Source organism: Pteropus medius, unplaced genomic scaffold, assembly GCF_902729225.1.
Source record: "Pteropus medius unplaced genomic scaffold, Ma_sr-lr_union100, whole genome shotgun sequence".
NCBI classification, from domain to species: domain Eukaryota; kingdom Metazoa; phylum Chordata; class Mammalia; order Chiroptera; family Pteropodidae; genus Pteropus; species Pteropus medius.
Window position 1 is genome coordinate 15,149,916 of NW_024349800.1, and position 14,097 is coordinate 15,164,012.

Sequence of the window (14,097 nt, forward strand, 5' to 3'; positions counted from 1 at the left end):
CTCACATCTACTACTTGCTAACTTGTGTCCTCCGGAAAATTACAGATTTTGTTTTCTCACCTATAAAATTGTAAAACAAACAAAACTATTTTTAACAGTATCATCTAGAACAGAGGTCAGCAAACTTTTTCTATAAATGGTCACATAATGAGAATTTGGGGCTTGGTGGCCATAGGGTTTATGTCAAAAATAGTCACTACTGCCACTGTAGCATGAAAGCAGCCATAGACAGTATACAAACAGATGAGTGGGCTTGTATTCAAATAAAACTGTATCTACAAAAATGAAGGCCATACTTTGCCAACCCCTGGTCTAGAGAAGTAGTTGTCAAAGGGTAGTCCTGGACCAGCAGTATCAGCATCACATGGGAATTGTTAGAAATGCAAATTCAGGATCTCACCCCAGAATGACTGAATCAGAAACTCCAGAGGGTGGCATTGTGGTCCACCAATCAGTATATGAGTATTATAACAAACTTATTATTATTGTTAATACATATCTATTATTATTATTATTATTATTATTATTATTATTTAACCTGGCTCTTAGAAGTTTATAGTTAATTCCTAAAGATAGAATCAAATGCTGGATGATTGTGGTGGGTCAAGCAAAAGAAAGATAACAAACTCTTTTAAACTGTAAGGTGGGCTTAGACAAGAATACTTGAGAAACTATGTGAAGCTGAACTTCACCATACTAACAAATGGAGAATCTGAACTCTGGTATATCTTTTATGTAGTGTCTTTAGGAATGGCAGGGACGCAAACTATGAGAGTTTATCTGTAACACTGATAACTACTTTGGTTTAGAATAAAAAGTCTTTAGGTTATGTATTTAAGAACAGGTACAACAATGCACCTGAATATATTTATTGAATCATAAAATATATAAATATTATAAAGTATTACAAAGTATAAAGTATTTACTGTAATGTAAATGTATATAATTATATAGTATAAAGTATAAAAATGCATTTTACCATCATTATAAATCATACACAATAAAGCAAGAAACACTAGCAACAAGTTATAGTATCTTAATTATCTTGGGTTAAAGAGAAAATATGTAAATTCTAAGGTTCAATACAGCTCAGCGACCTGATGGACTAATATATGTGGTTTTCAGGAGTTCAAGTAAAAAAAACTGGTTCCAAAGTAAAAAAAAAAAAAAATCACAGGTCCATAGTAACATCAGCATGCTGAACTTGTGCTGAATATAGATAGCATTCGATGCCATAGTCATGTGTTTGGAAAACAACATCTTTCATCATTTTGAATTCAGATTGTTAGTATAAATGTTACTGGTTTTATACTTGTGTTTGTGGGTATTTTGTAAATTGGTTTTGGTTTTAGAGTTGTTTAAAAGCTAGAGCTGTAAGTGTACGTTTATATCTAGATTTTGGTGAACATATTTAAATAAAGTAAAATAATTGTTAACATCATAATTTCCCTTTAAAAGGATTCTGAACAAACATAAGTTTGGAAAATTCTGAGTTTAAACTTTCAGATGTTATTAAATATGTCCCTGATACTCTATGATTGTATGACAGAAAGGGAAAAAATATGGGATCAAAATTTTTGTTGGTTTAATTTCAGATAATCTTGACACAGGTTTTTTGCACGCCCACCAAAAGGATATGGGAATTATTATTTTTAAATTACTGATCTACGTCAAGTTTCAATTCTTGTAAGAGGTTGGGCTGGAAAGAGAATTTCCAAGTAATGGGATATTCCTGGCTAAATATAGAACCTAAATTTGCTGCTCTAGTTCTATGTGGATGTCCCTAACCAGTTGAATAGTCTTGACTGTGAAACTGTTGTGAATTTTTACACAAATTTCTAAAATTCTCAAAGTTAGAACCGTAGAACATTGTACTATCAATAGTGTCAATAATAGTGTCAATAGTGTCAATAGTATCAATAACTTGTGAGTATTTTGTTATCTATTCAAATTCTAAATCAAACAGTGCACCCAGTTGAGCAAATGAAGTAGTCTTCTGTATCTCACAATTGTATCCTCATATATATTTTCAGTAACAGGTTATATAATGTGAACAAACACATTATGGCTTAAGCCTTTTACAGACCAATACACAAATGTGTTTTCAGGCCCTAGATGGCTCCCAGCTTTTTCAATTCACCTCCTGCCCTAGTTTCAGCCATTTAATTCTCATTAGCTGGACAGCCCTAGAGATTTTCCTGTGTTTACCTGAAATAAAACTGATGGCCTTCCTGCTTGGTTCTCCAAATATTTCTTCCATTTAGGTGTCCAGTGGCATGCTCTTTATGCCTGTTGGGATACCTCGTTACTCTGTTGTACTGCCTTGATTCTGTTGCTCAATTTGAAGACCACCCAATGCCTACTGCCCAACTCTTTAAATATTGTGCATTGTCTGCTTGATTGAGATTCTTTTTGGTTATGAAAGCTTGTCTTCCCTCTTCTGAGAGATGACCTGGGATCTGGTCTTTGTCCCTTCCTGTTAACCATTGTATACCGGTTTTATTTTAGTTTCCATATGGATTTTGCAAAGGCCTGTTGGCGTGACCATGGCCTATTGGTTGTAGTAGGCAGGACCCCCAAATTCTTTTATCTAATTTGAGGCAGGTTCAGATCTCTGTCTAGCTTCCAATAACAATATTAAAGCAATATGAAAATGGATGGTTTTATATTTTATTTCTCAATAGCCCTTTATGTTTTAACTTACCCTGATGATCCTAAACTTTTTCCAGTGGTTCAGGAAAATTTAGCTGCTCAACTTCAGCAGCCTAATAAATCACGCAGATTTTTTACTTCCAATTAAAACAAAAGTAAATACTGGCATAACTATATCCAACAGGTATGCATTCAGCATTAATTGTTATTTTACAAATTTAATGAGTACATTTAACTCTGGAGAATTTCAATATAAAAGTAGGGGAAAGTGAAAAACTACTGCATGATCTCACTTATATATGGAATCTAAAAAAGTCAAACTCATAAATGCAGAAAGTAGAGCAGTGGTTGTCAGGGCCTTGCAGATGGGAGAAGTAGGGAGATGTTGGCCAAAGGGTACCAACTTTCAGTTATACAGGATAAATAAGTTCTGAAGACCTAACGTACAGACAGCATGGTGACTAATACCTTACTGTATACTTGAAATGTGCTAAAAGAGAAGATCTTAAGTTTTCTCACCCCCAAAATAAAAATAATAACCATGAGGGATGATGTATACATTAATTAGCTTGATTGTGATAATTGTTTGTTGCATATATCAAAATATCACATTGTGCCTTTAAGCCTAATAATTTTTATTTGTTAATTGTGTCTCAATAAAGCTGGAAAACAAAATAAAACTACTATATTTTTAAAGAGAGTGGCAAAAAGTGATAGCATAAATATTTATAACACTAACAATTAAAAACTAATTTTTCAACAACTGCATTCTAGGACAGCAGATAAGAGAAGAGGTTTTACAATCTGTCTCTCTGAACTGGAATCTGCTTCTACTATTACAAGTCTTGTGTTCTTGGAGAAGTAATTTAACTTTTCAATATCTCAGTTTTCTCATCTGTAAAACAGGAGTATGATGAATACTCTACACAGTTACTATTTTTTACTAAACTGTGATAACCTAGAAAATGCACTAAGTGCAATAACATCATCCAGCAAAAGCTCAATAAATATTAGCTTTTAAGGAAATGCATTAAAAAGCTACTCAGATAGACATACTATGCTGTGTAATATCACATACACCTTAGACTAACTAGCCAATGACATCCTTAGTTGATGCCTCCTAATGAGTAATTACATTTGTATTAATGTTTTATGTAGACCATATTTCAAGCAAAATCCTTTTCCTGGTCAATAATTCTGAATATGCTACTAAATTAAATTTTAATTAATCTGTCTCTCATTTTACAAGGGTCTATTTACATGTAAGTAATTGCACATTGACTTGATTCCTACATACCAACATAGGCCAAATGAAATGGGACTCTCATACAACCGTCTGGATGATTTTAACAAGACAAAGGCCCTGAGACTATTTTTAAAGCAGTAAGCAGAATTGTTTGCAATAATTATTCAGAGTAGCCATCACCTTAATCACCAAATTGTCAAATCTCTATTTATTTCTTTTTGCCTAATTTTCTGAATAGCCAGTGTATCAAACGGGCTGAATGCTGTTATTTCTCTAGATGTAAATAAAGTCTTAATTTTTGCAAAAACTTATCATACTGTAACATTAGGCTGTATTCCGCAAAACTTATTTATTCCGTCTACAGAACTTAAAACTTAAAAAGTAAAGTTTTTATTCAACATATGCATAGTCTTATGACGCCAGGCAGAATGATGTCTATCAAGGGAAGAAGATATGCAAAGCTATTAAGCTGGAAAAATGAAGAATTCCATAAAACTCTTTTGTAGTCAGATGTTATTCCTCCTCACACTCACCTTGAACTTTCAAGTCTGAAGACAACTGCAAAAATAACTAAGGGAACAGAGTGGTCATATAACCAACCAACCACATGAACAAAATCAGTGAGAGCAGTGGTTCTCAAACTGTGGTCCCCAGGCCAGTAGTCCGACCATGCTCTGGGAACTTGTCAGCGTCTGAAACGGAGGACTGAGTCCAGCAATCAGTTTTATCATGCCCTCCACATGATTCTGACACATAGTCCAGTTTGAGAACCTCTGATACTGCATAGCCTCAATCATTATTACAGCTCTCTCTCAGAACTGGGATGCTCTGGACAAACATTTTTACCTTCCCCCCAGATATTGCCATCAAGATTCTTCCATGGAGCCAGGGTACATTAAACTCCATCTCAGATTAGGAAGAGGAGAGAGAACAATAACAAAAAATGACTATTGCAAACATGAGGAAAGAGGTCTATTTGTCCAGAATAGCACAAAATGTTCAGAAAATCAGAGGGAGAATTGTGAAAACTTCCAAATTTCTATTCCTCTGGTTTCCTGACTAGTATATTCCCAGAGCCACTGACCATCAACTATGAGGAAGAACTAAGAAACGATCTTTTTGAAATAGATTGATAAAAATTAAGTTGAGGAGGAGGGAAAAAATGGCATAGATGATAGAGGCTCTGTTCATCTCTCTGGCGACCAAATCAAAGTTGTGACGGAAACAAGGAGCAAGCAGCAAGGAAAAATCGCCTGGGATCTAGATGAACAAGCCATACAACTAGGAAGAAATCCAAGAAATCGCCCTGCAACGGCAGAAGATAGGATGGGGCGAGAGCATGGGGCTGCCCGGTCTCCAGCGGCTGGGTGAGATCCAGGCTGCAGTAGCAGCAGAAGCCGCTTAAAGGGGCCCTGTCTGCGAGCAGATTTTTGCGGTGACGGAGCTGCTTGCTCTGAGCACCAGTGCTGATTTGGCTGTGTGCAGGGGGCACCAAGGACTTACAAGAAGACATTGTCGGAGTGAGGGCATAGATGAGACTCGCTCTGTACAGAAATGCCTGCGGTATCCATTGTTCCCTGTTGAAAGCTCCCCACTTCAGTGCAAGGACACGGCGCTGCCATAGCCCCAGACATCATCAAATTGGAAAAAAGAGGTCACTCTGCCCAGAGGATTCCTTGAAACCCCGCCTCCCTCAACTCTCGGCCCCACCCAAGCCACATATAGGTATATCCTTAGCGAGTCAGGTGCTCCTTGCTAAGCAGCGCCTAGACTCACACTGGCGGCAGCTGGCCTCAGTTTCTGGTGTGGTCTTTTGAGGCAGCTCTAAGCACAGCATCTGTGGATTGCTTGCTGAATCTTAACAGGTGGCCCCGGAGGGGTAGAAGCTTGAGCTAAATTTGGCCTGCAGCTGAACCCCTCTCGGGACTGTGCCACTGGACACCTACTTCCCAAATTCACACTAATAAGATTGGAAGACTCAGAAACTTTGCTTAGTACGTAGAAACAGACATGGAAAGACAGACAAAAATGGGAAAACAAAGAAGCAGAAACCCTATGAGAGAACAGAACAGAGATCCAGATATAAGGGAGTCAAGTAATCTAACAGATGCAGAGTTCAAAACACTGGTTATAAAGATGCTCAATGAAACTTTGGGAAGTGTAGACAGTAAGAACTTCAACAAAGAGATAAAAAACATAAAAATGGAAATTATAAAAGGGAACCAGTCTGAAATGAAGAACACTTTATCTGAGAAGTATATTAAATGGAATAAACAAAGGAATAAACAAAGTGAATAAAGAAAAAGATCAAATGACCTATCTAGAGGACGGGAAAGCCAAGGACACTCAATCAGAATGGCAAGAAAAAAGATGCCAAGACTATAATAATAATTTAAGGAGCATATGGGACACTATTAAGGGTCAAAATATCTGTCTGATTGGTGTACCTGAAGGAAAATCAAAGGTTGAACAGATGTTTGAAGAAATAATGATGGAAAACTTCCCTAACCTGGTGAAGGAAATGAACATAAAACTCCAGGAAGCTCAGAGAATCCCAAAAACCAGGGATCCAGAGAGGCCCACAACAACACACATCATAATTAAAATGCCAAAGGTTAAATACGAAGAAAGAATATTAAAAGTAGCAAGAGAAAAGCAGATAGTTATCTACAAGGAAACACTCTTAAGACTGGCAGCTGATTTCTCAAAAAAAAAAAAAAAAACTATGCAGGACAGAAGGGCGTGGCACAAAATATCTGACAGGATTAAGACCCAGGATCTACAACCAATAATACCTTATCCAGCAAAGCTCTCATTTAGAGTTGAAGGACAGATAAAGAGCTTCCCAGATAAAAATAAGCTAAAGGAATTTATCACCACCAAGCCAGTATTACAAGAAATGTTGGAGGGACTTCTATAAGAGGAAAAAAGATGTATCAGAAACAGGAATAAAGAATGGTAACAACTACATTCCTATCAATAAGTACCTCATATGGAACAGAATTAAGTGCTCCAACTAAAAGATAGAGTGGATGAATGGATAAGAAAACAAGACCCCTACATGTTGGCTACAAGAGATTCACTTCAGATTAAAAGACACACAGAGACTAAAAGGAAGAGGATGGAAAAAGATATTGCTTCGATGGACCTAAAAGGTATTTAAGTCAGACAGAGAAAGATAACACCAAATGATTTCAGTTATATGCAGAATCTAAGGAACAAAAAGAACAAACTAATCAAAAACAGACTCACAAATATAGTGGACAATTTGGGGACGGACAGAGGGTTTGGGGAGTTGGAAGAATGGGGTGAAGGGTTAACATGCAAATTAGTAGCTGATGGATGGTCACGAGGATGGGGAACACAACATAGAGAATGCAGTTAGCATCAATATGTTGGCTAGGTGGAGGGTCGCGGGAGGGAGGGAGCAATTGGGGTATCATTTTATGAACTATATAGGTGTCTAACCAATGTACTGTATATTTGAAACTAATTAAAATAAATAAATAAATAAATAAATAAACTGATTTTAAAAATTTAAGTTGAAAATTAGTTACCTGAATAAAGCTCAGAAAATACTAAATACTTTAAAAGGAACAAAAAACTACAGATTTAGAGAACTTAGATCTGGAAAAAACTGGCATGAGTTCATTTTTAATTTTAAAAATACAATTTGTAAAATCTCTTTAAAAGTGCATTCTTGCAAGCTTCAGGAAATATATAGGTAAACATAACAATGAAAATTATAGCAATTGTGTTTTTGTCTTTTAAATGATTGCTCATCCTATAATTATGACATATAATTTTCAAGCTAAGAGTCTCATGCAAATAATAATTAATACCTTTAATAATGTTTATAAACACTAACAATGCTTGCTTTTTTAATATGGTAAAATACATATAACATAAAAACAATTTCTGCTTTTTAATAGGGAAGTTGAGATAGCTTCTTTCTAGAAGTAGATAAAGAAATATTTTAAAAATTTTAGCAACCCATCCTAGATCTTAGGTAGAGAATCAGACATTCTTGGATCCCCACAAGTTTTAAGTTTACAACTTAATTTATACCAGTGGGATTCTTCAAAGTGTATAGAGTTAAGCACTTTGACTAGTTCAAATATCCAAGTTTGGCTGAAATGTGCTAATGCTGACATTCCTCCTGTGCAAGACTGCACAGGCTTGAGTAAATGGGAACCATTCTGTATTGGCATATATTTGATCTAGAACTGGTTGGTTTGCTCCTGACTCCCACCTCTCTTTGCACCTGGGAGAAACAGCTCTGCATTAGGCCATTCTGGCTGAGCACTCCACCAGATACACATCCCTAAATTGACTCTGACCCATCTAAAAGGTCTGGAGCCAGAGGGCATATCACTGTGGCAACTCCCCAAAACAGACTCAAGCTACTAGCGCAGTGCTTCCATCTCTGAGGTGGTGTGTAGATGTACCTGCAAAAAGATGTGTGAGGAGATACTCTGCAAAACTTTATCATTTTATAGTTAGAAACCACTTCATCTCAGTGGCTCAGCAAGAACACAAACTTTGCCGTTTAACTATATGTCCTGGTTTGCTCTAAACGATCTAGCTTGGTACTTGTTATGCTTGTCTAATCATTAGCAGTGCCCCCTTTCTCCATAAACATTGTCCCAGATTAAATGATAAATTATATAGTCATCTTACAGACGGGCCCATTTCAGGAAAGGGAAAGGCATGAGGGACAAACTAGAGACAAGTTTATTTGGGGATGTTCACAAGCCTACTGCTCGAGGCCATCTTTTTTGTCCAGTGACTGTGGAAAACCCTAGAAGACTCTCTTAACAATGACCATAAAAGTCCAACTAAATAATTCTCCACTTCAGATGTAGAACTCGGGGGCAAAGCAAACAGCAGGTCTTTTTCTTCATGATTTCAAGGGTGCCCAGAACCATCTAGAGCCTACTCTATATGAGACATACTGCTGGATGGTAATAATATGATGAATTTATCCCTTTAATAAGTGATGAAGAATCATCATTTCTGGGAGTTTTACTTATAAATGCTTCCCCCCAAATGGCCCCAACGTTCCCTATTATGAGAGTCATATCGACTGAATTCAGATACTCAAAAGGAAATGAAGCAAATAGTACACCATGTCAGATGACTGCATTTATCCACTCAACAAATATTAATACCAAAGATTGAAAGTGGCAGTCTTTAGATCTCTGAAGCCAATCCTCAATGTGTCTTGTTTGGCCCAGATAGTATTCTTAACTATTTAAAATATTTACTAATGCTTTAAAATGTGGACTAATTCATAAAAATCCAGATTTCTACTTTCTCTCGGGAAATCAGAAGCTCTGGCAACACTGGGCTTTATCCCATTAATGCAATTTCTAACTGGAGCAGAACAGCATCTTAAGAAAGGACCCCCACAGTCCTCATCAACCTTCTTCCCAGGCATTTGAGTTTGTAAACCCTGATTTACAGCTGGAGATAATCCTTAGGGGGACAACATCTGCCCTTTCAAATTAGTGAACAGGAATCCATACCTTTAGATCAAAGGCTCAACTGGGAAATGACAATAAACAAGAAAAGTTGGGTTTTTTTAATCAAAAAGCCATATGGCTTCCACTGCCCCTACAGGACCAAAAGGGAGAAATGAGCCTAAGCATATGATTATTTGTAAACTACTAGCACATTCAGCCTCTAAAAGCTAAATATATAATGAAGGTAAATAAAAGGGGACATTTTAAATTGACCTACCAAAGGGTCCAGGAGGGATTCAAAACAGTAAGTGTTGAGAATTCAAGGTGCCAAAACCCATAAACATACTTCAACTATCAGTGAAACTAGCAATGATGTGTCATGTATCAGATCTGAAGAAAAATAAAAAACTTTAATATAAACTACCAAGAATCATAAAATGTTTCTTAAAGTCCTAGAAAAATCTGATTTCTTCCTCCTTAGTAACAGAGTCAAAGATGGAGATAACTTTCAGAAATAAAGAGCATGCAGCACTTCAATTTCAACACACGTGAAAAAAAAAAGTTTCAACACAGGTGAAAGATAAGAAAAAATGTTCCGAACAAATAGGTATAAAATGGAATTCATTTTAATCATGTTTAAGATTTTAAGATAGTTTTTAATATAGTATCTTGGCATAAATATAAGTGTCACATAAGTTAAAATTGCTCTCTTCTCATTGGGAGATTTGAGTGTGAAGATATTAAACTAGTATACAAAGTGACTGATGAAATCTAAGACAATGAGCTTTTATTTTCTTCAACTCAGCTACTAGCTTTTTGTGAGAAAGTACTGGACAAACAGAAAGTCTTTCGATTAGATACTAGAATAATAATTTTTAAATTAATAATAGGATATTTTTCTCATCTGACTATTAATTTCCCAGCTACCAGAGGAACAGTCACGTGGTAGAACCGAGACTTTATATTTAGACAGCACTTTTTCCAAAGATTTATAGTACTATGCAAACATTAAATAACAACTTCTAGAACAGCATGAGGTGGGGGGGAAGGGGTCGATATGGTAAAAACTCTTCACACATTTTTTTAAGCTTGTTTTTAAAGACACAATGACTGTGGTAAAGTTTTTATATTCCTCTTGCCGTTAGATAAATGACTATCTGTTTTTAAGGAAGGAAAAAATGTACTGTTTGGTAATAAACACCTCGATTTAGTAAACTCTGGAGAAATGATATTAGAAAAGAGATTTCCACCTCTTCTGTGACACTGATTTTTAAATCACCCAAGTAGGTACTGATTCTGTCACGGATTAGTGTGTAAAAAAAACTTTTTAAAAAGTCTTTCCACTCAACCTCTAAATACATATTCGTACTTTGCCGACAATCTGACGTCTAGTAACTTTCCCTAAGCCTTGCTCGGAAATAGCCTCCCAGATCTGAGACCTGCAGGTACTGCTGTGACTAAGACGCGTCCGTCCAAATGGGTTAAGGGGCAGGACTCTACCAAGCCCAAGAGTGAGTGCGGAGCCTCTAGAAACCCAACCCGCTCCCGCCTTCCCTCTTAAACACACACAGGCACGCACGCAAAGCCCAGGCCAGGCGTGCCATCCCGTCTCACCCCAGACACAGCGACGCTCCCGGGACGCGCGCTCCTCCCCGCATCCTCCCAGGGCGCACCCGCTCCTCCATCGTCCTGGAACCACAATCCGCTCCCTCCCTGTCCCCTGCTCCTGAGCGTCGTAGGGTCTCACACACACCCCCGCCCGCCCCCGAACGCTTGCTCCCCAACTCCAGGTCTGAGGAACGCGATCAGTGGGCGCGCAAACGCGCCACGTGGAAGGCGGGCGCCAGCAGCCAAACCACGGTCGGTCCGTGGTGTGGGGTCCTAGCAGCCTCCTGCCCTGCTACTCCTCCCGGGTGAGCCGGACCCTCCCCGCGCCTCCGAGCTGCCGTCTTGCCTGATTCGGGTCTATGGCGCGGAAAACGTGGCAGACCATCTGCGACTCGGGGTCGTCGGGCTGCGCCTTGATCAGGTAGGCAAAGTAGGTGAGGTCCTGGCTGTTGTGGATGAAGCGCGAGATGTGTTGTGCCTTATGCTCGAAGATGAACACGGCCGGGTTGGGCTGCGCGGCCGCAGGGCCCAAGCCCACCGCCGCCCCAGCGCCCGGGGCGGGGACGCAGCGTAGAAAGGGCGCACTGAGAACTAGGAGCACCTCGCGGGCCGCCGGCGCCCCGCAGCCGCCCGCCTCCGGCTTCTGGCTGCGCCGGCGGATCTCGGCCATGAGCCAGGGAAGCATAGGCAGCGTGGTCCTTCGGTCCAGGCACGACCCCCCCACGTACCACAGCCGGAACCTCTTGTCGCCAGGCTTCCCGGGGCCCGGCTGCGCAGGGGCGCCCGGCTCGGGCTCCAAGGGGTGCGCGAACGGCTCCTCCTGAATGCAGCTGGGGGGCTCCATAACTCGAGCTTCACGGCGGCACCGAGACCGCAGGAGAGGTGCGCCGCGCCCCCAACTCCCGCGCTGAAGGTGCGGCCGAAACTGTGCCAACTGCCACTCCGGGCCCCCGCTCCCGCCTCGGCGCGATCCCCAACTCCGCGCTTCAGCGGCCCTGCCCCATGCAGCACTTTCCCGGGCGCAGCGTGAAGGCTCCGGCGGCGGACACCGAGGCAGCGCCCCGCAGCCGGACTGGCGGCAGAGGGCGGGTTAAATCGTCATCCTCCTTCGGGCTCGTGCCCGGAGGCCGGACTTCCCCCTTCCTCCGCTGCGACTCCGCGGGGTGAGGACAACGCCGAGGGCCCCGCGCCGCCGCCGGTGGCCGCCTGCTCCAGCGCTGCAGAGCCGCTGCGGCCGCTGCGCTCGCCTGGGGCAGTCGCTGGGGAGCGAGGCGGGGAACGGGCTGTGGGCGGGAGAGGGTGACGGGGGGCGGAGCCGACTCTGACCGGCGTGACCGGCTGTCACCTGGAAAGGTCGGGGCCGCAGAGCTACGGCGCGATCAGTCTTCGGGAAGAGCCTGCAAGAACTATTCGGATGTTAAAATGACAAAAACAAAACGTGGCCTCGCAGAGTCCGCTCCTCCTCCTGTCGCCACAGCCCAGCTCGCTGCTCCTCCTCCGACTGTTCCTGTCCCTCCCTCGCTCTTTCCTTCCTTCCAGGCTGCTTCTTTAATCCGGTTGCTACCCCGCCTCCCGTCCCGCGGGCGGAGAGCGTCGCCTATGAAAGCAAATCTGCGAAGGCGCCCCCCGCCTCTTCCTCCGGCCCCTGTCCCAGCCCGCCCCTCCATTCCGCCCTAGAGCAGCAGTCCTGCGTCTGGCGCGGGCACTGCCCAACTCTGACTCTCTGAAGTGGCCGATATCTCCGTCCTCTCCTGGGCATCTCTTCTACCCCGTGAAGAGGGGCCACTCTCAATGGGGCCCTGGGATTTTTTTTTTTTTAATTAATAGTATTTGCATGGTTTCAATCCCTTCTAAAGGTTGCACAATTTCTAAATCTTACTTCCTACTAATCTCAAAAATATTCGTGTTTTAAATACATTAAGACAAAATATTTCAGCTCCAATTTCACCCTAAAATAATAACAGTGTAAGAGAAATATGAATCTTCTTGGCTTTTTCTGTAGCCATTCTCTAAAAATATGAAATATATATATATTATTCATTACATATACCCAGTTCAGAGTTAGCGTTGAGATTTCCCACCCTTTTATATGTAGTAATATGTATTTCCAAGGATCTCAGAAAATTTTAGGGATAATTTGATCATTCTAATTTTAAAACAGAAAGAAAAATATTCTTTATTCATTTTAGCAAGTTGGACTTTCGTCTTCTCTTTTTACTCTAACTGAATTATAATTAAGAATTAGAAAAGAGATAAAATAAATGGGAAAGACACTGAAGATTCTCAACTTTCTCCAAAATGCTTACAGGAAGACTGAAAACTCAGGTTTCTCATTATTTTTAGTTTAATGTATTCTGTAAAGCCCTGGGGTATTTTTTATCCTATTTCATATAAGATCACTATGATCAATTGGCATTATTCTTATGCTGAATTTCTGGATGCACCCTGATGGCTATCTTGTAAACAAGGATATAAACTCTAAGATAGAGACATTAATTTCTTAGGTTAGTCATTCGGTTAACCACTCCACTGCTCCTTTGTGCAAAATAGACCCATGTCTTCAACGAGCAGCGAAGAGGTCTTGGAATGTAGACTGAAACCTAGAACCCTACCAGAAACTCTCTTATACAGATTTCATTTCTCTAGGCTCTATACCTAAGATCTATAAAAGAAAAGAACAATGACCTGGGGAAAAAGTATGGAAGTCTTGTGGGTTCTACCAAATTAACCAGGTTCGCACGTAGGACTGAATTTGGAGCCCCGGCAGGCCATTTCCCACTGGTAAAAGAAAGTGAAGCAATAAACAGCTTTCATGTATTGACAGAAATACCGAAGAAATGTCTTTTATAACATGACATTGAAGTGTGATTGCTTTCTACTCTGGAATGCCCTTAGACCTTTCTTTGTAACTTTTTGTGATGTTTATCTTACAAGGCATTAAAGAGTATTATTACTGTTTATCAACATCTGATCCGCCCTGCATTCTGACACAGGGGAAGAAAGCTCTTCCCTGCCCTCTTCAAGTTAGGCACAGTCATAAGACTTGTTTTGGCAGTGAAAAGTAAGAGAAGTGACTTGGGTCACATCTTGAGTAGAAGCATTTAACTGCCAGCAGTCAACCGCTCC

At 40.5% G+C, this 14,097-nt stretch overlaps 1 protein-coding gene across 3 annotated transcripts in view; it reads right to left on the reverse strand.

Moving 5' to 3' along the window:
- The window catches only part of TBC1D4 (TBC1 domain family member 4), a 166,719-nt gene that overhangs the window by 145,959 nt on the left and 6,663 nt on the right, over positions 1 to 14,097 (reverse strand). The window contains exon 1 of one of the 3 annotated variants that reach the window (XM_039886863.1): positions 11,318 to 12,481. The exons of 1 other annotated variant lie outside the window; for it this stretch is intronic. In XM_039886863.1, coding sequence (XP_039742797.1) covers positions 11,318 to 11,815 — 498 coding nt within the window. In that variant the 5' untranslated portion in view covers positions 11,816 to 12,481. Of the gene's footprint in view, positions 1 to 11,317; positions 12,482 to 14,097 lie in introns of those variants that run through there. One more of the 3 variants, XM_039886859.1, reaches the window with a different exon arrangement.